The following is a 24,233-nucleotide window of genomic DNA, read 5'->3' on the forward strand; positions in this document are numbered from 1 at the left end:
TACATATTCCAGAGAAATAGGGAGCCATCACCTTTCAATATCTATTTCTTTTATCGTTTTTTTTTTTTAAGTTTTACAATTTTTTGCAATGTTTTTAAAGTGTTTTACAAATTTTAATTTAATATTTTAGATCTTGTAATTAAAACATGTAAGGGTGCTGGAGAGAGCTGAAATCATGTTTTCAAATTTAATAGCACCGCTGAATTCTTTTCAACAATAATAGTAATAACATCAAAAAGACTCAAAGGACTGTTACAAGGAGAATACATACATTAGACCATAAGTACTTTAGATGTAGAAGGGAGTGAGTGGTGAATCAACCATTCCACATGGTGATTTGGAGTCCATGGGGGGTTACGAGGGTACAGCCTGGTGGGTACTAAAAGGAAGGACATGCAGGGTGTTAAAATGGGAAATCAGAGGAAGGCTGATAGCTCATAATCTTCATTCAAGCCGTCTGGCTGTAGGGTCCTTAACTGGTAGATCCAATATGCTTCTCTTCTGTCCAGGAGGTTATGCATATCACCTCCTCTGCGTGGTAGAAGAACATGCTCTATACCGATATATCGGAGTTGTGCTACATTATGTCCCATCTTACTGAAATGTTGGGCTACCGGACTTTTGGGGTTTTTTAGTCGGATATTGGATCTGTGTTCACTGATGCGTGTTTTTAATGCTCTGCTGGTTTGGCCAACATATGCGAGGCCGCAGGGGCAGGTTAATAGATAGATGACATTATTCGTAGAACAAGTATATATATAGTTCCCCTGATTTTGATCTCCTTGCCCGTATGTGGATGCTTAAAAGACTTACACCTTGTAGTAAAACTGCACTGTGCACAGGACCCACATTTCAAATTTCCTTTGGGAAGGTTGTCAAGAAATGTACGTTGTCCCGGGGGGCTGTGTTCAGATTTGACCAACCAAGATCGAATATTGGGGGCTCTTTTGTACACTATTTGTGGTGGTCCTTCATAAGCTGACTTAAAAGCATTGTCAGTCTGCATAATGTGCCAGTGTGTTTTTAATATCTTTTCTATTTCTTTCCCCACCGGTGAATAGGTCATAAAGCATCTGGGTCTTTTTTTAATTGATTTAGTCCGGGCCTTAGTTTTTAAACACTCTGTCTGAGAGATGTGGTTCACCTTTTGTCTGGCATCTTGTATCCATTGGTCAGGATATCCTCTCTGCTTGTACTTCTCCTCCATCAGTTGACTTTGTTGTTGAAACGACTCCTCCGTGCTGCAGATCCTACGGACTCTATTATATTGGCTGATGGGCAGGCTCCTTTTTAGAGCTGTAGGGTGATAGGAGTCACAGCGAAGGATGGTGTTACGATCAGTAGGTTTACGGTATAGGTTTGTGGTGATTATATTATCCGCTTTGGTTACCTTAATATCCAAGAAGTTAATCTCATTCGGGTCTGCATCCATAGTGAATCGGAGGTTTTCATTGCAGCTATTTAGGTAGTCATGGAAGCTTGAGAGTTCATCTCTGGTCCCTGTAAAGATTAGGAACAGATCGTCCAGAAAGCGTTTAAAAAACCTTATTTGCTGATGGAATGGATTCAGTGGGTTCAGTATGAAGCTGTTTTCGAATAAGCCCATGTATATATTTGCCAGTTGGGGGGCCATCTTGCTGCCCATAGCGCATGACAGCTACACAAGTAGCTGTCATGCTGGAAAGCAGTGCAATCTCTGGATAATTTGAAAAATAATCTTTGACTAGTAGATCATTTTTTCCATCCAAGTGGAACAAGTCAGTTCCCACTTTCTGCCAAGGCACATTAGGTAGGTCTGTGGTTATCATGGGCTCTTTTTGCTGCTTTTTCTGGTGTTTCAGACACGTTTCACAGCTCGAGACCATCTTGTCAATGTCTGTGTTGATTCCTGGCCAATAAACTGCTGTTCTGGCTCTTCTTTTGCATTTTTCCATTCCGAGGTGCCCCTCATGAAGTCTCTTCAACATTTCTTGTCTCAGTGTCTGAGGAATGACAATTCTGTTCTTTCTGAGTAAAAGTCCATTTATCACACTCAGCTCTGCTCTGATATTGTAGTATTGTTGACATTCACCTTTTGGCCAGTTCTCTTCCAGATTTTTCATGACCCTCTGTAGTACTGGGTCCTTTTCAGTTTCTGCTGCAATCTTCTTAGATTTTCTGTCTGACACAGGTAATGCTTTTGCAATGTTCACATGTATTTGGACATCAATCTCTGTAGAGCTCACTGGTGTGTCACTCAGTGTCGTTGCCCTGGACAGAGCATCAGCCATAACTATGTGTTTACCTGGTGTGTATATCAGCTCGAGCTTCATCATTAGTCTTTGAAAGCGTGGTGACATCTCACTGAGGTTTTTCTTTATGATGGATATTAATGGCTTGTGGTCTGTCTCTGCCACAAACTTTGGTAGGCCATAAACATATCTGTGGAACTTTTCAAATCCATACACTAGTCCTAAGCACTCTTTTTCGATTTGTGCATAGCGACATTCAGTTATTGTCATTGTTCTTGACGCGTAGGCAACAGGTCTCCAATCTTCTCCATCAGCTTGTAGAAGCACTGCTCCTATTCCATTTTTGGACGAGTCAGTGGAAATCTTTATCCTCTTGGATGGGTCGAAAAACGTCAGCACTGGTTCTGTTGTGAGAATGGTTTTCAGTGTTTTCCACTCCTCTTCGTGACTGTCAGTCCACTTAAAGTCACACTTGTGTTATAACAGCTGTCTGAGGTGCACTGTTTTTGTTGATAAAGTTGGTATGAGTTTTCCAATGAAATTGATCATTCCCAGCACTCTCAACACACCTTGCTTATCTTCAGGCCTCGGCATCTCCAGTATAGCTTTCACCTTGCGGATATCAGGCTCGATACCTGCACTCGAAAGCTTGTCTCCCAGAAAGGTGATTTCTCCCACACCAAACTGACATTTTGCTCTGTTCAGTTTTAGTCCATGCCTTTTGATGTTGCAACACTTTGATGAGTCTCTCATTGTGCTGTTCCAGTGTGGATCCCCACACCACTACATCATCCACGTACACCTGTGCTCCTTCTACACCTTCCAATATGTGCTCCATTGTTCTGTGGAACACTTCAGGTGCAGAGCATATTCCAAAGGGCATTCTCTGGAATGAGTAGCGACCGAAAGGTGTATTGAATGTACAGTACTTTGTGCTGTCGTCATGCAGTTTGATCTGCCAAAAGCCCTGTGAAGCATCCAATTTACTGAAGTACTTTGCACCGGCCATTTCACTTGTTATTTCTTCTCTTGTTGGAATCTGATAATGTTCTCTTTTAATGTTTGCATTGAGGTCTTTTGGATCCATGCACACACGTAGATCTCCATTTGGTTTCTTGACACACACCATTGAATTCACCCACTCTGTGGGCTCCTCCACTCTCTTTATAACTCCCAGTGACGTCATTCGGTCAAGCTCTTGCTTCAGCTTTTCTCTGAGCGGTGCTGGAACCCGCCTGGGAGCATGAATGACTGGCTGTGCATCATCTTTTAGTTGGATCTTGTAGGTGTATGGTAAGACACCAAACCCTCGGAATACATCTGTATATTGATCCACTATTGTCTCTACGTTTTTCTGTGCATTTGTTTTGATGCTATACATCCTCTTCACTAGACCCAATAGTTCACATGCTTCATCTCCCAACAGTGAGTCATGTCCATCTGGAACTACAATATTACAAACATGAGGTGATGCTCTTTGCCTTTAACTCTCACCTTCAGTCTGCACATTCCTCTTGTGGAGATGGGTTGTCCATTGTAGGCCTCGAGTGGAATTGGATTTGGACGAATATGTGGCTTCACTTTCATGTCCCTGATGTGAAGTTCATTTATCATGTTAGCCTTTGCTCCTGTATCCAGTTTGAAAGCAATAACAGCTCCATTTATGTGCAATGGCTCGGTCCACTTGTCCTGCTCCACTCGATTCACACTTGTCTGTTTGGTCTCTTCAGACATGTTGTCCACATCCTGTGTCACCATGCCCACAAAGAAGGAATCACACAGGTCATTTTCCTCCACTGTGTGTACACGTTCCCCTCTGCCTGGTTTTCCCTTGGAAAAGCATTGTTCGGAAAAGTGATTCTGTCATTGACATTTGTGACACATTTTTCCGAATGCTGGGCATTGTTTTGGTGCATGACGCCCACCATATCTTTTGCAATTAAAAGTCTCTGATTTAATTCGCTGATTGAACTGCCTCGGAACTTTGTACGTCTTCTGTGACACCATGGCGATTGCTGCACCATCTTTAGCGTCTCCAGCGAATGTTTTCGCATGCTGCATGGCTATTTCACTGGCGTGGCTTATTTTCACAGCCGATACAAGGGTTAGCTCTGTCTCTCTTAGCAACCTCTCTCTCAGTTTTGAATCTTGTATGCCAAACACAAGCTGATCACGGATCATAGAATCCTGCACAACTCCAAAGTTGCATGTTCTAGCTTTTAGCTTTAAGTCCGTTAGAAACACATCAAAACTTTCAGCTGGCTGTTGCATTCTCAAGCGAAACATACCATTCAAAGGTTTCATTCTTCTTTGGTGAACAGTGTTCATCAAACTTCTTGACAACCTCGTCAAACTTGTCTTTGTCTTCCGCGTCGGCGAACACAAATGTGTTGTATACTTCCACGGCTTGTTGTCCCGCGACGGTCAGAAGCAGTGCAATCCTCCGTGTATCCGCCTTTGTATCCAGTCCTAAAGCCATCAGGTACAGCATGAAACGCTGTTTGAAGGTGTGCCACTCGTAGTCAACATTACCAGTCCAATTCACAGCGTCTGGCGGCTTCACACTTTCCATCTTGACGACTCGTGACCACTCCTGGTACCATGTAATGTTTTTATCTATCAATGATGAAACATAGATTCATTCAAGTTCATTTATTTAAGACTGGCAGTTGGCAGCACACAGCATTCATCATGTCTCTTGTATATACTAGTTCTGCAAATGTTTGTAGGCGTGGCCTATATATAGCATGGTATGCTGGCAGGGTAAAAGGCATAGATGGTAGTAATGATGCAATCTAGTGGTTATTATAAATCATATCAACACGGACATGGGTCCTTCAAGACATAGGAGCTCTGACTGGAAGGCTCTGTCTTCTGATATGACATTCTATAAAAAGTACACATGTGACATCATTATATGGGAGCGCCAATGGAGGGGGAAGGCTGCTTCCGTACACACTCCTCAGCGTGACAGCGTTTTTCCTTTTTAGTATTTTTAAGCCTTTTCTTTTTTTCCTACACCGTCGGGTGTCTAAGGAGTTATGACAGACAAGCACTTCTGGACATCAGCACAGCGATCGTACACAGAATTCCGGACTTTTTTGCAGAAAACCCTCCACCCAGCTGGGAGGTGGGAGATCTTCCCTTTGTCTCGGCAGGGATCATAGCGTGGAAACGGCGAAAGAGGCGAGCGCGTCCTGGCCGTCTGGGGACAAGAGCGGGCCTTCGAAAATGTTCAAAAAATAGCAAATGTCCAAGCTCACAGCGCGGCACGATAAACATATAAATGGATAGAGTGGTTAAAATGTTTATGACGCTACCTTAACTACTTTAGCTGGGAACCCCCTGAAATCCCCCCAAGGACCCCACTTTGAGACAGGCTAAGAGCTTGTAGCTGCGTTTGGAACCGTATCCATCACACTGTCAGAGCTGGTGTGTGGACTTCACGTCTGATAAACCATTAAAATACCAGTGGTCCTCAAACTTTTACATTTCAAGGACCACCATAACGGGTCCATTTGGTTCCATTTGTACACTAAAGAGTTAGACCTGTAATGGTCCATATGGTCATCAACAATTATAATGATAATGAAGGATCCCAACCCTACACAATGAACATAAAGAATAAAACAAACCATGTAAGGGTAAATACAACATTATGAACATAAAGATAAAATAAACCACATAAGGGGAAATACAACACTATGAACAAAGAATTAAACAAACCATGTAAGGGTAAATACAACACAATGAACATAAAGAACAAAACATAAAACCATACAGGGTGAACACTATGAACATAAATAAAACAGACCATATAAAATGGTAAATACAACACTATGAGTAGGGCACTGCAGGGAATTGAACCCCATCCCAGTAAACCAGGAGAACCACACCAGAGCCTTTGTTTTTATGTTGTTATTTACAAATCACATGGTAACATTCACTCATTTACATTTCAACAGTAAAGTCACTTCACAATTTTCAATGTAGATATTCATCTATACTCTTTGTCCAGAGTGACTCACAATAAACAAGGTAAACACATACATAGAAAACAGAGACAGTGTAGTGTCTCAGTAAAGTAGGATCACAGGTAAACCAAGAACCTAGCATCAGTCTAAACGGTATAATAAATGAATAATCTGTACATAGAAACTATAGGATGCCGGGTCAACAAATGAACCCAGCATCTGAGGTATTTTTTACTTTACTTTACTTTACAAAAAACATTATAAAAAGTGAAAATAGCCGATCTACAAGATCAATGTCACAAAATAAAGAAAAACATTCAAAATAATGTAATTTAAGAAAATGCTAAATGAGAAATTCCATAAAGAAAAGAAAATCTACAAGTTTTTTTAATTTACTTTATGAAATTAGTTTGAGCTTGTAGATCTTACAAGCTCAAACTAATTTCATGAAGTAAATTAAAAAAAGAAAAGCAATTCCATAAAGTAGGGGAATCATTTGTTTAACATAGAACTTACATTTAGTTGAAATTTAAACCAGTGGTTCTCCTCCTAAATATTTGGCAAACACATTAAGATTTAATATAAAAAAGTTATACTAAACAAATCATTTACACTAAGTTAGTACCAATGGATTGATTGGTCTTTAAAGCATGCTCTGAAAAGGCCCACCCATCTGTCCACTTAACACGGCTGCCATGTTAAGTGGTCAGATCCAGAATAAGGTTGAGAAACACTGATTTACACATTTCAAAGATCTACAACTACAGAAGATGAAAACATAACCCTATGGATTAACACTCTGTAAATGAACATTTAATTAAAGATCTACAACTACGGCAGATGAAAACCTAACCCTATGGATTAAGTACATGAGCAACATGTAATTAAGTTTCACAATTAAGATTGACATTTTTAGAGGAACTTTATTTTATTTAACACTTTTTTAAAGCTCTGTGGACATTGTTTTAATAAAAACCTGATAATGCTTTTAATCGGGTAAACGACATATAGATCATATTTGTTATCAATAAACAAAAATGTCCACAAAACTTACAAGTGTGAAATAAAATCTTGACTCCTCCAACCAATTTTATATTTTTGAAAATTGTAATAATGTAATCATTTACAGTCCATAAATGGGTAGCCATGTTAACATCTTTATAAAAAATAAAAACCGGTTGAAGAAAAGACTCACTCCACAAAAACCTTATGGAAAACTCCTTAGACAAAGACTAAGTACATATATTAGTGTTTTAATTTGTAATGCTCATAAAGAGCTCCAAGTGCTAAAAGTGAAAAGTGCAGCAGCAAACGTTTGGGTCAAAGGACCATCGTCAGTGCATCGCCTACTGACCGCTGCGAATAATGAAGCTTTACCCGCAAATGACAACACATAAATCCACATCACATACAGCGCCTATGGTCATATGTGATGTGGACTGACGTGATGAAGACTTACCTGCAAATGAATTATGAGTGACGTGAAATGATAAGACGAGACGCAAATCAAATTACGCAAAATGATACAAGACATAAATCCACATCACATACTACACTACACTGTCTACACTACACCAGACATACACTATGGTCATATGTGATGTGGACTGACGTAATGAAGCTTTAACCGCAAATGATTAGATCTGATGATATAGCACTGACGATGGTCCTATGACCTAAATGTGTGTTGCTGCACTTTTCACTTTGAGCACTTGGAGCACTTTATGAACATAGAAAAAATAAAATAAAAATATATGTTCTTAGTCTCTGTCTAAGGAGTTTTCCTTAAGGTTTTTATGGAGTGAGTCTTTATTTCTGCCAGTTTTAATTTGATCTAAGGCAACAAATGGACCCTGGTCCGCTGTTTCCCAAGTTATGGGTCGGGACTCAATTGTGGACACATTTTCTTGGGTCATGAGTAAATAACCCCCCCCCCCCCGAACCTGTTAATAAAGTATTCAATCAATCAAAGCTTCCATAAGGTAATTGGCCGTGGATTACAGTTCATTGAACATTGTAATTTATTAAATACATTTGAAAATGATATCCGTTGGTTCTGCACGGAGCAGATACGACATATTGGAATATTGTTGCTGTCCCAAAAACATGAAAAGTGAAAATAGCCGATCTACAAGATCAATGTCACGAAAATAATCAAAAACATTCAAAAGAATGTATTTTAAGAAAATGCTAAATAAGAAATTCCATAAAGAAAAGAAAATAGAGTGAAAATCTCCAAGAGTGAAGATCTACAAGCTCACAAGCGCAAACAAATTTCATAAAGTAAATAATAAAAAAAGCAAAAAAACCTAAAACTTACATTTAATTGAAATTTAAACCAGTGATTCTCCACCAAAGTCATTGTCAAAAACAAAGATTTAATATAAAAAAAGTGATACCAATTAAATAAGTTGGTTCCAATGGATTGATTGGTCATTAAAGCATGCTCTGAAAAGGCCCACCCATCTGTCCACTTCCAGAATAAGGTTGAGAAGCACTGATTTACACATTTCAAAGATCTACAACATCAAAACATAACCCTATCGATTAACGCTCTGTACATGAGCAAAATGTAGTTAAGTTTCACAATTAAGATTGTTTTTAAAGGGTTTAAAGGGTTATTTTATTCAACACTTTTTAAAGCTCTGTGGATTTTTTGTTTTACTTTTTTTTTTTTAAATGACAACCTGATAATGCATTTAATCATCGGGTAAACAATAGATCATATTTTTATCAAAAAAAACAAAGCAAAAATATCCACAGAACTTACAAGTGTGAAATACAATCTTGACTCTTCCAAACAAAAACATTTAGAAATTTGTAATAATTTAATCATTTACAGACCATAAATGTGAAGCCATGTTAACATCTTTATACAAAAGGAAAACCGGTTGAAGAAAAGACTCACTCCACAAAAACCTTAAGAAAAACACCTTAGACCGAGACTAAAAAAAAATATTAGTGTTTTATTTGTTCATGCTCATAAAGAGCTCCAAGTGCTAAAAGTGAAAAGCGCAGCAGCAAACGTTTGGGTCAAAGGACCATCGTCAGTGCCTCGCCTATTGACCGGCATTTAATGAAGCTTTACCCACAAATGACAACACAGAAATCCACATCACATACTACACTACTACACTACATTACGGTCATTATGTGATGTGGACTGACATGATGAAGCTTTAATTGCACTGACGATGGTCCTACGACCTAAATGTGTGTTGCTGCACTTTTCACTTTGAGCACTTGGAGCACTTGATGAACATAGAAAAAATAAAATAAAAATATATGTTCTTAGTCTCTGTCTAAGGAGTTTTCCTTAAGGTTTTTATGGAGTGAGTCTTTATTTCTGCTATTTGTTTTTGAGATCAGTCAGTAAATATTCCTCTTTCCTTTTAGTATCCTACATTTGTTTTACATGAATAAAATAACATATTTAGAGTAGTAAAACGTTCTTATGTTTCAAAAGAACCCGATACATTTAAAAACAAAAATCAAAGAAATTCCATTTAAAATATTAAAATAAGAGTAATGAAAATAGCAGATCTACAAGCCGAGCTTGCAGCAGATCTGCTATTCTCACTAGGTCCCAGGGAGACATCACATTTCTCTTTTGGGTCTCGAGCTAAAACGTTATGAAAATCTTTACACTGAAATGTTTACATTCCAGTGTGTTTTTGCCATTGCTTGTTTATTGATAATGTCAGATCCAGATTCAAACAGTGACTATTTTTTCTGGGGTCAAATAGTAAAATTAAAATGAATTAAAAGCACATATAAGAAGCAAGCAAAATAGAACATGTGCTATTTCGTGAAAACAACAAATCTAAGCAATAAATTAGAAACAAAACAAAAAAAAAGAGGTTGTGAAAATAGATTTACATGCTCGTTGTGAGCTTGCAAATCTATTATCTTCACTAGTTTGGGTCCTGAGCTAAAAGGTTTGGGAACCTCTGCAGTGGCACAATGCCTGGTAGCTGTTAAATATAGAGCTTACAAATTTTGAATGACATCAGTTATGACTGTAATGTTTAGAATGCAATCACACAGTTATGACTAAGGTTTATTTTATTTTCCAGGAGTAATACAGTCTACAGTGACTGAACTGCCTCTTACACAGTGTCACAGTGGCTGCTAGCTGATGCCTATGAGTTCAATTCAAAGTTTACAATTTAAGTGGTGAATTTATCTATAGTACCTTTAACCAAAGCACTTTGTAATGTGCATTACATTCACCAACATACTTAGCAGGGGGAGATATAGAGAGATGAGGGATAGAGATAGAGAGATGAGGGATAAAGAGACAGAGAGAGGGATAGATAGAGAGACTCGTATAATTTACATCATTTGTGAACGATTGACATAAATCATACGAGGCGCATATGACGCAATGGCAGCAGCATTCTTTGTTTCATGTTCTCTGCATCAGTCTCAGTCCAGCATCAGTCCATTTTCTTCATTATTCTCCTGCCAAATGACGAGCATTGTACGCAAACAACGTGAAACGAAGTCCACATCACATACTGGTCATATGGTTGTATGTATCGTTTATATTATATTATTATATTATTATTATTATTATTATTATGTGATGTGGATTGACGTGATGAAGCTTTACTCGCAAATGACGGCACAAATAACGAGCAACTATACGTGATGCACATGCCGACATCCGTCAAACACCTTCACATCACATACTGGTCATATGCGATGTGGATTGGCGTGATTAAGCTTTACCGCAAATGACGCAACGCAAAATCAATTGTGCCAATATTTGTCAGCAATACAGCAACAGCATGAATGACATTAGTACACAACACTATGAATGACATTAGTACACAACACTATGAATGACATTAGTACACAATATACAACACTATGTATGACATTAATACACAACATACAACACAAGCAACAGGAATAACCAAAGTCATTAACCCTTTAAGACCTGAAGCCGATTCTACATGTCTCCTAAATCCCAACAGTTTTCTGAAAAACATAAGTTTCTATATCAGTGGTTCTCAAACTTTTTCATGTCAAGGACCCCCAAAATACTATGTATTTGGCCGCGGACACCCATCAAAATATTTTTTTGATGGGTGTCCCCCCCCGCAGAAGCAAAGATTTGAGTTAAAAAATATTTGCTTTAAATATATATATTCAAAGATTTGCACACATTTTCACGAATTTTCAAAAACAACAGATCTACAAGCTCATAGCGCGGCACTCGGTGCTGCGCTATGAGCTTGCATATCTGCTATTTTTGAATAGCCAAAGTGTAAAATAAAGCTTTTTAGCTCAAATCTAAAAATGACACAGTTCCAGGTCTTAATGGGTTAAATGCATATGATATGAATGATGGCCCTACATCTCTCCCTGTTCTGACCTACTGTAAACAACGGCGTGTACCTCGCCTAAAAGAAAAAATTGCCGACCGATGTGAATGACGAGCTATCCGCAAATGTTGTGAAATAATCACAAAATCACATAAATCCACATCACATATAACCCTAACCCTACGACCAGTAATGTGATGTTATTATTATTATTATTATTATTATTATGTGATGTGGATTGACGTGATGAAGCTTTACTCGCAAATAGCCTGAAACGGTACAACGGCAATAAAATTACGCGAAACGACACACGACGTAAAGGACGACATGCATCACATACCTCCACATATGTTCATATGTGACGTGGAGTAACGTGATGATGTTTTACCCGCATATGTTGTGAAATGACACAACACAAGACATACATCACATCAATGCACATCACATACGGCCCCCGTGTACGGTCATATGTGATGTGGGCTGACGTGATGAAGACTTACCTGCATATGACGGAAGCGACGTGAAATCAAATGTAATTTTTACCCGCATGTGTTGTGAAATGACAACACATACATCACATCAATCCACATCACATACTACACTACACTACACCACACCATGGACTTATGTGATGTGGGCTGACGTGATGAAGACTTACCTGCACGGATATGACGTGAAATCCTGAGACGCGACGCAAATCAAAACGCAAATGACGCGAAATGCTACGAGACATAAATCACACAAACGCTGGCTGTGACCCAATAAAAAAAAACTGGTCCAGTCCCTTACATATTCTTCACGAATGACGGGCATTGAACGCAAACGACGCAAACCGCTGGCCCGCCACCCGTTAAATGACGCAACGCAAGCGGCGCTGATAGTGCAAATTTTACAGTTAAAGCTAAAAAAATGTTTAGTTGATACTATGACAGGGCAAAAAAAAGCTATATTTTTAACTTTATCAAAAATAGATAAAGCACAAATAGGTTTAACTATGTGAGTTTGCTATGTGACCAAGAGCCACATATACTATATTATACAACCTAGTATACATATACTGTACCCTGTCACTATATTATACAGCTTAGCGTAAGCCTACATATACTGTACCCTGTCATTACATAAACAGCCTGGATACGTATACTGTCAGTACTACAAATAGAACCAAATGGACCAGGGTCCATTTGGTTCCATTTGTAAAAAAACTCAAAGACACACTAGAAGGAAAAAAGTTATAACTTTATTCAAGCAAATAATGAAGAGAAAAGAGGGGAAGTTAAAGTATGGAGGTCAGGCAGAAACCTTGTATGTCCAAAATTGTTACTTTTTAAAATAGACACAAAATAACCTGTGTGCCAATGGATCCAATGTAATTATCATGATCTTTTGCGTTGTGAGCTTGTAGATCGGCTGTTTGTACTGCTTTAGTGTGTGACACCGTCACACGGTATGACCAAGTAAAGAAATGTATTTACGACAAAAAAATAAATTATATATATATATATATATATATATATATATATATATATATATATATATATATATATATATATATATATATATATATATATACAAGGTTTCTGCCCGACAACCAATGATAGACCGTGTCACTACTATCACTTACCTTGAACAGCAGCCACGACTCAGACAACAGCAAATGAAATTGAAAAACACTAAGAAAGAAGCAAATGACACGTCGCACATCATTTGCTTTCTCTTTTAGTTTGCACAGACCTACAGCATAGATGACTGTAAACACAGTGTTAATGGGGCTACATGCTACCATAATGATACCAGACATAAATCACATAGCTCCACATCACATACATTTGTACACACAAACCACTAGTGAAGAACTAGTGCAATAGACAGGCAAGAAGAAAGAAATGTGTTTGTGAAAAGAAAGATAGACAAAAATAAAAAATCGATCAAACAACTCAGACACAAAAGTAAATAAAAACAAATAATCTTGTTATTGCTTTATTAAAGCAAAGAATAGAGAAAAAGAGGAGAAGTTACGACCACATATGGTCGTATGTGATGTGGACCGATGTGATCAAAGCTTTGGGCGCAAATTACGTGAAACAATAAATAAAATCACATTAATCCACATCACAGAAAGGCACATGGTCCTATGTGATGTGGACCGACGTGATGAAGCTTTACCCACAAATGACGCGATGCAAATAACATGAAACGATAGACGACGCAAATGACCACATACATGGTATATGGTAGCATGTAGCATGTAGCCCCCTTAACAAGCAGCAGCTGCAATCAAAAGGTTCCTACCTTCCTGCCATCTTCACTTACGGACGTCTTCTTCTTGTCATCTTCGTGTTCTGTAAAGACACAAAAAAGAAAACAAAAACGTTGAGTTGAGCAGGCCTTACAGGGTGACATTTTGGAAGCCAAGATGGTCTGTAGAGCCATAAGCTGGTCACTGACAGGGCTGTGTCACCATTATGGCATTTTACTTGAGTAATTGTCACAAATAATTGTGATTAAGGATTTAATTGTATTGTACATGAACATTGAACATGTTTGAAAATAAATCAACATTTTGTAACTAGAAGAGTGGGCACCCGGGAAAAGTGGGCACTTCAATGTGTAATTGGCCATTTCTATTCCTCAAAGTAAGTAATTAAGTAACTTAAAGGAGTAGTTCACCCACAAAATTACTTATTTTCTATCAATTGCACACGCCATGAAGCCTTGAATTCATGGATTTGTTTTTGTCGCATTCCTATGCCAATAATTAGATTCCCGTCTCCTACCGGCTAATGTATCCGGTAGGAGACACAAAGTAAATTATTTGTGTCTCCTACCGGAAATACACCCCGTCATCAAATTATTGGCTTAGGAATGAGACAAAAACTAAATGATGAATTCAAGGCTTCATGGGGTGTGCAATTTATAGAAAATAAGTCTTTTTTTGGGTGAACTACTCCTTTAAGTACATCTTTGAAGATGCTTGACTGGCCTACAGCCACTGTGGGCATAAAACAATATGTTTTAGGACTGATAATGATGTACCCACCCGTACATGTTCACATCATGTATACTTTACATTACTTAAAAGGGGATAGTTCACCCAAAAACACACTTTTTTCAATCGATTAGTCACCCCATGAAGCCTTGAATTTTTTTTAATAAAAATGTCAATTTCCTGTAGATTTTGCCATTTTTAATAAGTAGAAAACCCGGACTGGATCGGCGGATCCGGATCCAGATCTTCAAATAGTAAAATCAACAGTAAGTTGACATTTTTATTAAAAAAACAAACAGTACTGGGTTTGGTGATGCTCTATATTGTCTGAATCAACATTGTTTGGGTTCATTTATGTGCTAAAAGAGTGACTTTGAGAGCTGTTTTACCGTACAATGTAAGTCAATGAGGAGCATATTTTGAATTATCAATTTCTAATCAATGGAGCAATTATTTTTTATTTCTTGCCCACCTTTGGAGTTACATCATGGCAAGGTAAATACACAACCCAAACCTCTACCAAAGTGGTCTTACCCTTAAACTATCCCTTTAAGACAGGGGTCTTCAAAATTATGTTTGAGATAAACTTTTGCTGCTATTTTTTCCCTCTACACCTATAACTCTTTGCTAAAAAATAGCCGATCTACAAGCTCACTACGCCTCGCAGCGCGAGGCGTTGTGAGCTTGTAGATCTGCTATTTTTGGCTTAAGTTCTCCTCAGCAAAGGGATGCTAGGGTTCAAGTGGTTAATGTAAAAAAAGATTTGGCGGACCCCCTGTAGTAACTCTGGGTCCCGGACCCCCTGTTGAAGACCCCTGCTTTTTTGCAATTTTTTTATTTGCTTTACATTTTGGGAGAAACATTGCCAATTTAGCAAAGAGGTGCCGTCTATTCCTGTATCAAACACCATGTTCAAGTAAAGTCTACAATGCTTATCATTTCATCAAGTTTCAGAAACAACTAAAGACATTGGCTCTCAAATGTTTTCATATCAAGGACCCCCAGATGAATATTCATTTGGCCAAGGGTTACAGTGAAATTGGTGACCTTCAGAAAACATGCGACCATCTCGTGGACTCCACAAAAACATCACCATGTCCAAATGTAAATAACAACCGTTTGTTTATGAACAGAGCAACTCTGTTCATAAACTAACAGCAGTGATTTACTTTGGATGTTTGACATGTGATGGACACGATGGACACATCTTTTGTCAGGTCACCAATTTCTCCATAACACTGGAGGAGGCAGAATGTTGAGGGTTGGGATTCGGCTTGAAAATAAAACCACAGACGTCTTGGTTCAGCTCTGAGCCGCTAGACCAGTGGCTCTCATACCAGTCATCAGTTACCATGAGTATAAACCCTAGGGTTTATACTAGACCGGTCACAATTATTACGCAATAGCCTAATTGCAATTATTTGAATTTGCAATTATGTTTTGCATAATCGTCATAATCATTACCATGTTGAAAATGTTCATATATTTTCAAACATTTTGTGGAAATAGCAGATCTACCAGCTCAAAACGTGTTGCGATGCGACACGTTTTGAGCTTGTAGATTGGCTATTTCCACTCTGCTAATCCCACTATAAATGTATTTGTTGTAATTAAATGATGTATATTATGTGTCATATCTACCTTGTGCAACTTTTGTTTACGAAGCCCTAAAAGCCAAAAATAAATTACATTTGTATTCATAATGTTCCAATGCTCAACGTCAAACACAATTCAATCTTTGATCACAATCAATCATGTGACAATGAATCGTCAACTTCCATTTTGTAATGGTGACACAGCCCTAGTTTATAATGGCCAGCAGTGGTGGAAGGAAATACTGATTTGTTTTTACTTAAGTAAAAGTATCACTACTGCAATGTAGAAATACTCTGTTACAAGTTAAAGTCCAGAATTAAAAATTCACTTGAGTAAAAGTACAAAAGTACTGGTATCAAAATGTACTTGAAGTACCAAAAATAAAAAAGTACACATTATGTAGAATATCCTGTTTCACAAGTTTTCAAAATATATTAAAATCTTTTGAAAATAGCCGATCTACAAGCTCACAATGAGTCGCATCGCATTGTGAGCTTGTAGATCGGCTAATTTCAAATGGCCAAAATGTATGGCTGAAGTGGTTAATACATTTTTTGTAATTATAGTCAAAATCTACAAAGTAACTAAAATAAAGTTTTCAAATAAATGTAGTGAAGTAAAAAGTACAATATTTGGATCCGAGATGTAGTGGAGTAAAAGTAAAAGTATTGAAATTTGGAAATACTCAAGGCAAGTACAAATCCCTTGAAATTGCACTTAATACAGTACTCAAGTAAATGCACCTAGTTACTTTCCACCACTGCTGGCCAGGTGTGATCCAGGTACGTACCGTGCGGGGCCTCCCGCCGCTCGGTTGAAGATAGCCGGTATTAATAGAGCCGCGTAGGTTGTATGGCACCACGTCCCGAGCACCGTACGCCTTGTATCTCAAACGGAGAGCGTTCGTTGGCACCGTTATACGTTTCAGCTCTCAGGGCCTCGTCGCTGCGTCGACTCCATCGAGGTTCCATCTTCAAGCCCCTTGTCCTGAGTTACAGACACTCTATTACCAGCTATCTCCTGATGACTCCATCCATCCTTTGAACCTTCCCTGAAGCGTTCATACAGTGAGTCAAACGCTGAGTCATAGCTAGGAGCCATGACTCAGCGTTTTTAACTCACTGTATGAAGTAGATTTAGTCCACTCTGCAGAAGGTCACACGATTAACCTGCAAGACACAGATATATACCAACATTAAATTTAATATATTGTATAATAATAACAATAATAATAGAAAATACAGTTTTTAAGTAGGCTATAGCAGTGGTTCTCAAACTTTTCCGTGCCAAGGACCCCCAAATAGACACTTATTAGCCTGCGGACCCCCATTTGAAAAGATAAGCCAGGGACCCCCATAATAGAAGATTTTTACGGCGTCTCTAGCAGTGATTTTCAACCATTTTAATTTCAAGGACCCCCAGAGTGACATGCATTAGGGCTACGGACCCCCATTTAATGGCATGTATGTCTCTGGGACCCCAATTCATATTGTAAAATCAATGTTAATTTAACTCTGAGAGTGTACAAATGGAACCAAATGGACCCGTTAAGGTCCATTTGGTTCCATTTGTACGCTCTCAGAGTTACAGACCCATAAGGGTCCATTTGGTGCCTAATCTATCATTTAGCTGGGGACCCCCTGGAACTCCCTCAAGGACCCCTGGGGGTCCCCGGACCCCACTTTGAGAACCAATGGGCTATAGTGCAGGGGTGATGCAACTTTGGTGGTGTAGAGAGCCACTATATTTCCACACTCACTCCAGAGGGACACATTGCATATTATTGTTGCTGTCGCGGGCAGACACGTCTTATCTCCATATTTTTTTATACTTTTTTTGTAAATTAAATTCATCATTCTAGTATGTCACACAAAATAGCAGATCTACAAGCTCAAAACGCGTTGCGTTTTGAGCTTGTAGATCTGCTATTTTGGAATCCTGAAGTTTTTTTTTAATTTAATTTCAAATGGATTTGCTTATAATTAAAGGTAGGGTAAGTGATTTCCGTTGGTTAAAATAATTGTTAAATAGCTCTATATTCTGATAGTACTCATTGCTATTTGTGTTTGTTCAGTAAAAGGAGTCTCCTTGTCTCTCCAGCTCTTTATAAAACAGAAAATGCATTTTCGTTTCAGTTTCATTTCCAATTTTATCCAACCAGGACAGAGAACTCAATCAGGATATAGATTAAACAAGTGAAATTGGAAGTGATGACACTAAGAAATGAGCAGACGAAATTGGAACTGAAACATAAGCTTAAAAATTGGTACTTTCTCCTGATTGGCTGAGATTTTGACACCTACCGGAAAATGTATTTTCTGTTTATTAAAGAGCTGGAGAGACAGGGAGACTCCTGTTACTGAACAAACACTCTATAGCAATGATTACTATCAGAATATAGTATTTTAACCTTTTAACAAAATACTTTTTGTTTTAACCAAAAAATATCACTTACCCTACCTTTAAGTTAACTTTATGAACTTAAATACAAATACATTGGATATAAAGTCATTGAACTAATAATATAGACTGAAGTAATTAAAGCGGGTCATGATTGCATGTTTGGAATTGGAACAGCTGAAATCAATAATATATCACTATTAACCTGCGGGACGCATTAAGTTAAGGTGAGGGCCGCGTGTGGCCCCCGGGCCGCCAGTTGCCCGTGTATGCTATAGTGTCAACCCTTTAAGATCGGGAACGCGTCACTGTAAACACTTTAACCATTATCTTATACTTTGGCTATTCAAAAATAGCAGATCTACAAGCTCATAGCGCGGCACCGTGTGCGGCGCTATGAGCCCGCATATCTGCTATTTTTTGAAAAATTGTGAAAATTTCTGAATTTCTTTTACTCAAATGTTTGCTTCTGGGGGGTCCCTGGAACAAATATACATATCATTTTTGGGTGGTCCTTGTCCTTGACATGAAAAAGTTTGATTATAGCAACATACGTTTTTTTCAAAAAATGTGTGATTTAGAACATTGGTTCTCAAAGTGGGGTCCGGGGACCCCCAGGGGTACTTGAGGGGGTTCCAGGGGGTCCCCAGCTAAATGATGGACAGGAACCAAATGGACCCTTATGGGTCTGTAACTCTGAGAGTGTGCAAATGGAACCAAATGGACCATTTGGTTCCATTTGCACACTCTCAGAGTTAAATTAACATTGATTTTACAATATGAATTGGGGTCCCAGAGACATACATGCCATTAAATGGGGGTCTGTAGCCCTAATGTATGTCAAACTGGGGGTCTTTGAAATTAAAATGGTTGAAAATCACTGCTAGAGAGACATAAAAATCTTCTATTATGGGGGTCCCGGCTTATCTTTTCAAATGGGGGTCCGCGGGCTAATAAATGTCTATTTGGGGGTCCTTGGCACGAAAAAGTTTGAGAACCACGGATTTAGAAGACATTTAACCCCCCAGAAGCAAATATTAGTGTTAAAAATGTTCGCTTTAAAAAAACAAATTGAAAAATGTGGACACATTTTCAAGTAGTACCATCAACAGTAGCAGATCTACAAGCTTGAAGCGTGGCACAAAGCAACACGTTTTGAGCTTGTAGATCTGCTACTTTTGCCATTGTTTTAATCCTGAAAAGTAACAGTTTGGGACATTCTATGGTTTCCTCCCGATAGAGACGATATTATAGTTTCATCTTAGCCTTAGATCAAGACTCAGATTTCTTATCGATTTTGATATCGATATTTAGTCGAGATTACTTATTATCCTGCCTGAGTGTTATTTATCTTATGTTACAATTTAGCTCAGTTTAATCTCTATCCTTAGGCTTTTACATTTGTTTTGTTCTAGATATTTCATGAAAAGTATGAAATGTGAAAAGTGCTGTACAAATAAAATGACATTATTATTATATCCTATCTTTGACATTCTTAACACTCTCCAAAAATAGTGTTTGTAGTTAGTTCCATGTTAAAGTCTCAAACATCTTGATAAATGTATGTTACTCTAAATATAACGTGTTTATCCCAAAGCCACAGATGTTATCCCACCATACAGACCATTTATGTTCAGTAATATTCCGTATTATTCAATAAATAAATGTTTCAATCTGGTCTGTCTGAACATCACTGTATATATCATTCAATGGGTGTAAGTGGCGCTGTTGCAGGTGAACACCGGTATTACACCCCATGTAATCCAGGAAATACAATGACGTTCATCCACAGAGGGGATTAAAACACTTCTTTATTAATCTATACTGAACATTAACTGAACACTAACACCCCGTATGTACGGATAACATCTGTGGCTTTAAGATAATCACTTTATATTTACAATGCATACATAAGTATAGACGCACGAGCCTTAAACACAGAACCACAAACTATTTGGTAAAGTGGCGCTGTTGTAGCAGGTAAATGTCCATGTAAATGTGGAACTAGAACGGCGTTCAGACACACAAGGGACTAAAACGCGTCTTTATTAAACTCTACGTAATATTACGGAACACAACAGACCCGTATGGACGGGTAACATCCGTGTCTTTGTGTTTAAACACTTTATATGTTGGATTGGGTTCATTTATGGGGATTTATGATCCGTTTAAAACTACCAACAAACATCAGACTCGATCACCATAAATAATACAATCCCTGACGGGCCGTCTTGGTCCAAGGCTAAAGTAGATTTATAAACACACATGAACATATGGCAGGGTTATCTCTACAAACCCCCCACACAGTGAGTGTTTAAACTTTAGATATGAATCAAACATTAGTTTACCTTCAGCAGAGGAGCGCGACATGTTGCAAGCCAATATGTTTGAAAGCACTGCCAAGCAGACGTTGTGCGCGTGCGTCTATTTTAAATCCATATTCACATCCGGTCTAAAGCCCCGCCTACTGGATCCGGTGCTTTGAACACGTTCACCTCTAGACGTTCACCCGGACGTCACATGGACAAACCATTTCCGTTTTCTGACCGGATGTTTATCCTGCAGAGTGAATAGATCAGCTCCTGATCACAATCAGTTTTCAATCATCAACACTGATCACAGCTGATGATCGCAACAAGTATGTGTGTGTGTGTGTGTGTGTGTGTGTGTGTGTGTGTGTGTGTGTGTGTGTGTGTGTGTGTGTGTGTGTGTGTGTGTGTGCGTGGAAGGTATTAAGGCAATATAAAAAGTGTCTTTTTATAAATAAATATTGTATTGTGTAATAGCCCAGACGTTTTAGCTGGAGACCCTAAATGATATATCTCTCCACAGGAACCAAGCTAGAGAAATTAGTAGATCTACAAGATCTAGATCTGCTTGTTTTCTAATTTATGGAATATATTTTCCTCTTTTTTATTCATTCATGAAATTATTTTTGAAAAATCATGAAAAATGTTTTGAAATAATAGTTAAAAACAACATTTAGGAAACAAGAAAATAAAGGGATATTTACTCATGACCCATAAAAATGTGTCCGCGACCCACAAATGGGTCCCCTCCCAGTGTTTGGGAAACAGTGGTGTAGCCTATGTAAAAACCTCCAACAGTTTGATAATCAGCTCTCTCCATCAAACCTCCGTTCATCATGTAAGGTCCTTTATTTTTACATGTATCCATTTAGGCTTCATATATTTTTGTATTGTGCATATTTAATTAGATAATTTGCATATTTGAATTAAATAGCTATTATGCAATGAAATCAGGTCACTGTTTCAGGTGGAACTTTCCCTGATGAGGAACCTTTCAACACAACATGCTTTCCCTGATGAGGAACCTTTCAACACAGAGTTACAACAACGCTTTGCATGAGTCAGTCACCATAAACATGAGACACACATAAAGCAATAGACACACAGCCTGTGACACTGTCATTAAAAACACACACACAAACACATACCTCTAGCATAGACAACACAACATTTAAAAAAACACACACACACAAACACACACCTCTAACGACCATAGACAACAACAGATGTAGTTTTATTGAGGCAGATGGGAGCATAAAAACAGGCAAAAAGCATAGCTTAGATAGGCTAATCTTATCATGTTGGTTACTTTACATGAATTATACATGAATTATAATATAATTATTATTTCCAACAGGTCTGTCTTTCATCTGTGATCCATAAATCCATAAAGTAATGATTACATCATATCAAGACAAATGGTGCCAGGCAAGAAGGTGTACAAGAGAACAAAATATTAAAATATATTATTAACCACTTTAAGACCCTATACTTCATATCTTATCATACGACGCATAGCAAAAATAGCTGATCTACAAGCTCACAAAGCATCGCGATGTGTTGTGAGCTTGTAGATTGGCTATTTTCACTATTTTTAAAAGCATTGTTTTTAAGATGATTTAAATATTGTTATTGATATCATTATTGTAATTTTAGATTTCTCCTCTAATGACCAACATAGGGATGTCAGGGTGGAAGCGGTTAATAAATCACACACAATCTTCCCATTAGACAAATAAAACAAGCATGATGAAAGTTTAGGAACAACTCTATATGTTTTCTAAGATCAAATCATCTTCTTTTTGTTATTTGTTTCCCTAACAAAATGTTGAAATTTTGCACGCTGAGAAAAAAACAATCAAATAATAAAGAAATGATTCTGGACTCAGGACATGAGAGAGAAAAAAAAGTCAGATCTAATTGAGGTCACACAACTGAGCAGTGGTTCCAGAGGATAGAGGATAAAGATTAAATCCAACATGGAGGTTGTGTGTGAACGTGGTGTGGACTGTGTGGAGGAGAGTCATGGTGTCAGACACACGGTAGAAGGACAGAGTACCTGCACTGTGGTCCAGGTACACTCCTACTCTGGAGGACACACGGCCTGGGATTTTAGTTTCAACGCCTCTGTGTCTGAAACTATAACCTTTGTTGGTACACCGTAAAGACCACGATTTATCGTTGAATCCAAATCCACATTCATCACCAGACCCTGTTCTGCTGATATTCTTATATGAGACTGCTATAAAAACAACTCCTCCACTCCACTCTACCTCCCAGTAACAGTGTCCAGTCAGACCCTCTCTACCCAGAACCTGAGGATATTCAGTGAATCTCTCTGGGTGATCAGGATATGATTGTGGTGTGTTCATCATTGTTACTTTTCTATTCCCTTTAGACAGAGACAGGTCTTGATGAGCTGTGTTTGGATCCAGTGTGATTGGACATGAATATTGTAAGAACTCAGCTCTGGTCTTGGTTTCTGGTGGTGTTGACAGTACTGTCTGGTCCACACGCCTCCTCAGTTCTTCAGCACGACTCACTTCACGTTCCTGCTGCTCTCTGATCAGCTCCCTCAGATCGCCTTCAGATCGTCTTCTCTCCATGGAAGGGATGAACTCAGTAAAGATGGTGTCACTGTCCTCCACTGCTCTGTCAGCAAAGTGGTTGATGGACTCCACCTCCTGGTGAAGCACCTTCATGTCTTTCTCTCTCTCCTGGATTCTCTGCTGGATGTTCTGCTGACTCGTATCGAGCTCTTTCTGTCTCTCAGTACGTTCTGCTGCAGCCGAAGTCACATCGTGACCTTTGTGTTCGTCCACGGAGCACAGATAACAGATACACTGCTGATCGGTACGACAGAAAGGCTTCCTCATTTCGTTGTGACGAGAGCAGATGTTCTCCTGAAGCTCGCTGGAGGCTTTGACCAGCTTGTGTTTCTTAAAGGCAGGAGACTGATAGTGAGGCTGGAGGTGAGTGTCACAGTAAGAGACCAGACACTGAAGACAAGTCTTCACAGCTTTCAGTCTCCTCCCAGTGCAGAAATCACAGGCCACATCTCCAGGTCCAGCGTAGCAGTGATCAGGAGGAACATCTTGGAGTCCTGTCTTCTTCAGGCTCTCCACCACCGCAGCCAACATGGTGTTTTTCTTCAAAACAGGTCTTGGGATGAAGGTGTGTCTGCACTGTGGACAGCTGAACCTCCCTCTCTGATCATCCTGGTTCCAGAATCCCTCGATACACCTCCTGCAGTAGCTGTGTCCACAGGGAACAGTCACTGGATCCTTCAGTAGATCCAGACAGATAGAACAACACAACTGTTCCTGGTCCACTTCAACTCCCTGCTGTGCCATTTTAGTCTGTCTGTCTGTCTGTCTGTCTGTCTGTCTGTCTGTCTGTCT

The 24,233-nt window shown here is 38.7% G+C and overlaps 2 protein-coding genes across 2 annotated transcripts in view; both read right to left on the reverse strand.

Annotated features, from left to right (window-relative positions):
• The window catches only part of LOC311041253 (E3 ubiquitin/ISG15 ligase TRIM25-like), a gene marked incomplete at its 5' end in the record, with an annotated part of 87,940 nt that overhangs the window by 57,016 nt on the left and 6,691 nt on the right, over nt 1–24,233 (reverse strand). The gene's annotated exons all lie outside the window — the stretch shown is intronic.
• On the reverse strand, nt 22,749–24,185 carry LOC311041252 (E3 ubiquitin/ISG15 ligase TRIM25-like; the record flags this gene model as incomplete). The annotated part of the gene is made up of 1 exon (XM_084086153.1): nt 22,749–24,185. One exon carries the CDS (start codon nt 24,183–24,185, stop codon nt 22,749–22,751), a length of 1,437 nt encoding a protein of 478 aa, XP_083942279.1.

Source organism: Gymnoscopelus microlampas, assembly GCF_963454915.1.
Source record: "Gymnoscopelus microlampas genome assembly, contig: SCAFFOLD_38, whole genome shotgun sequence".
In the NCBI taxonomy this organism is placed as follows: Eukaryota; Metazoa; Chordata; class Actinopteri; order Myctophiformes; family Myctophidae; genus Gymnoscopelus; species Gymnoscopelus microlampas.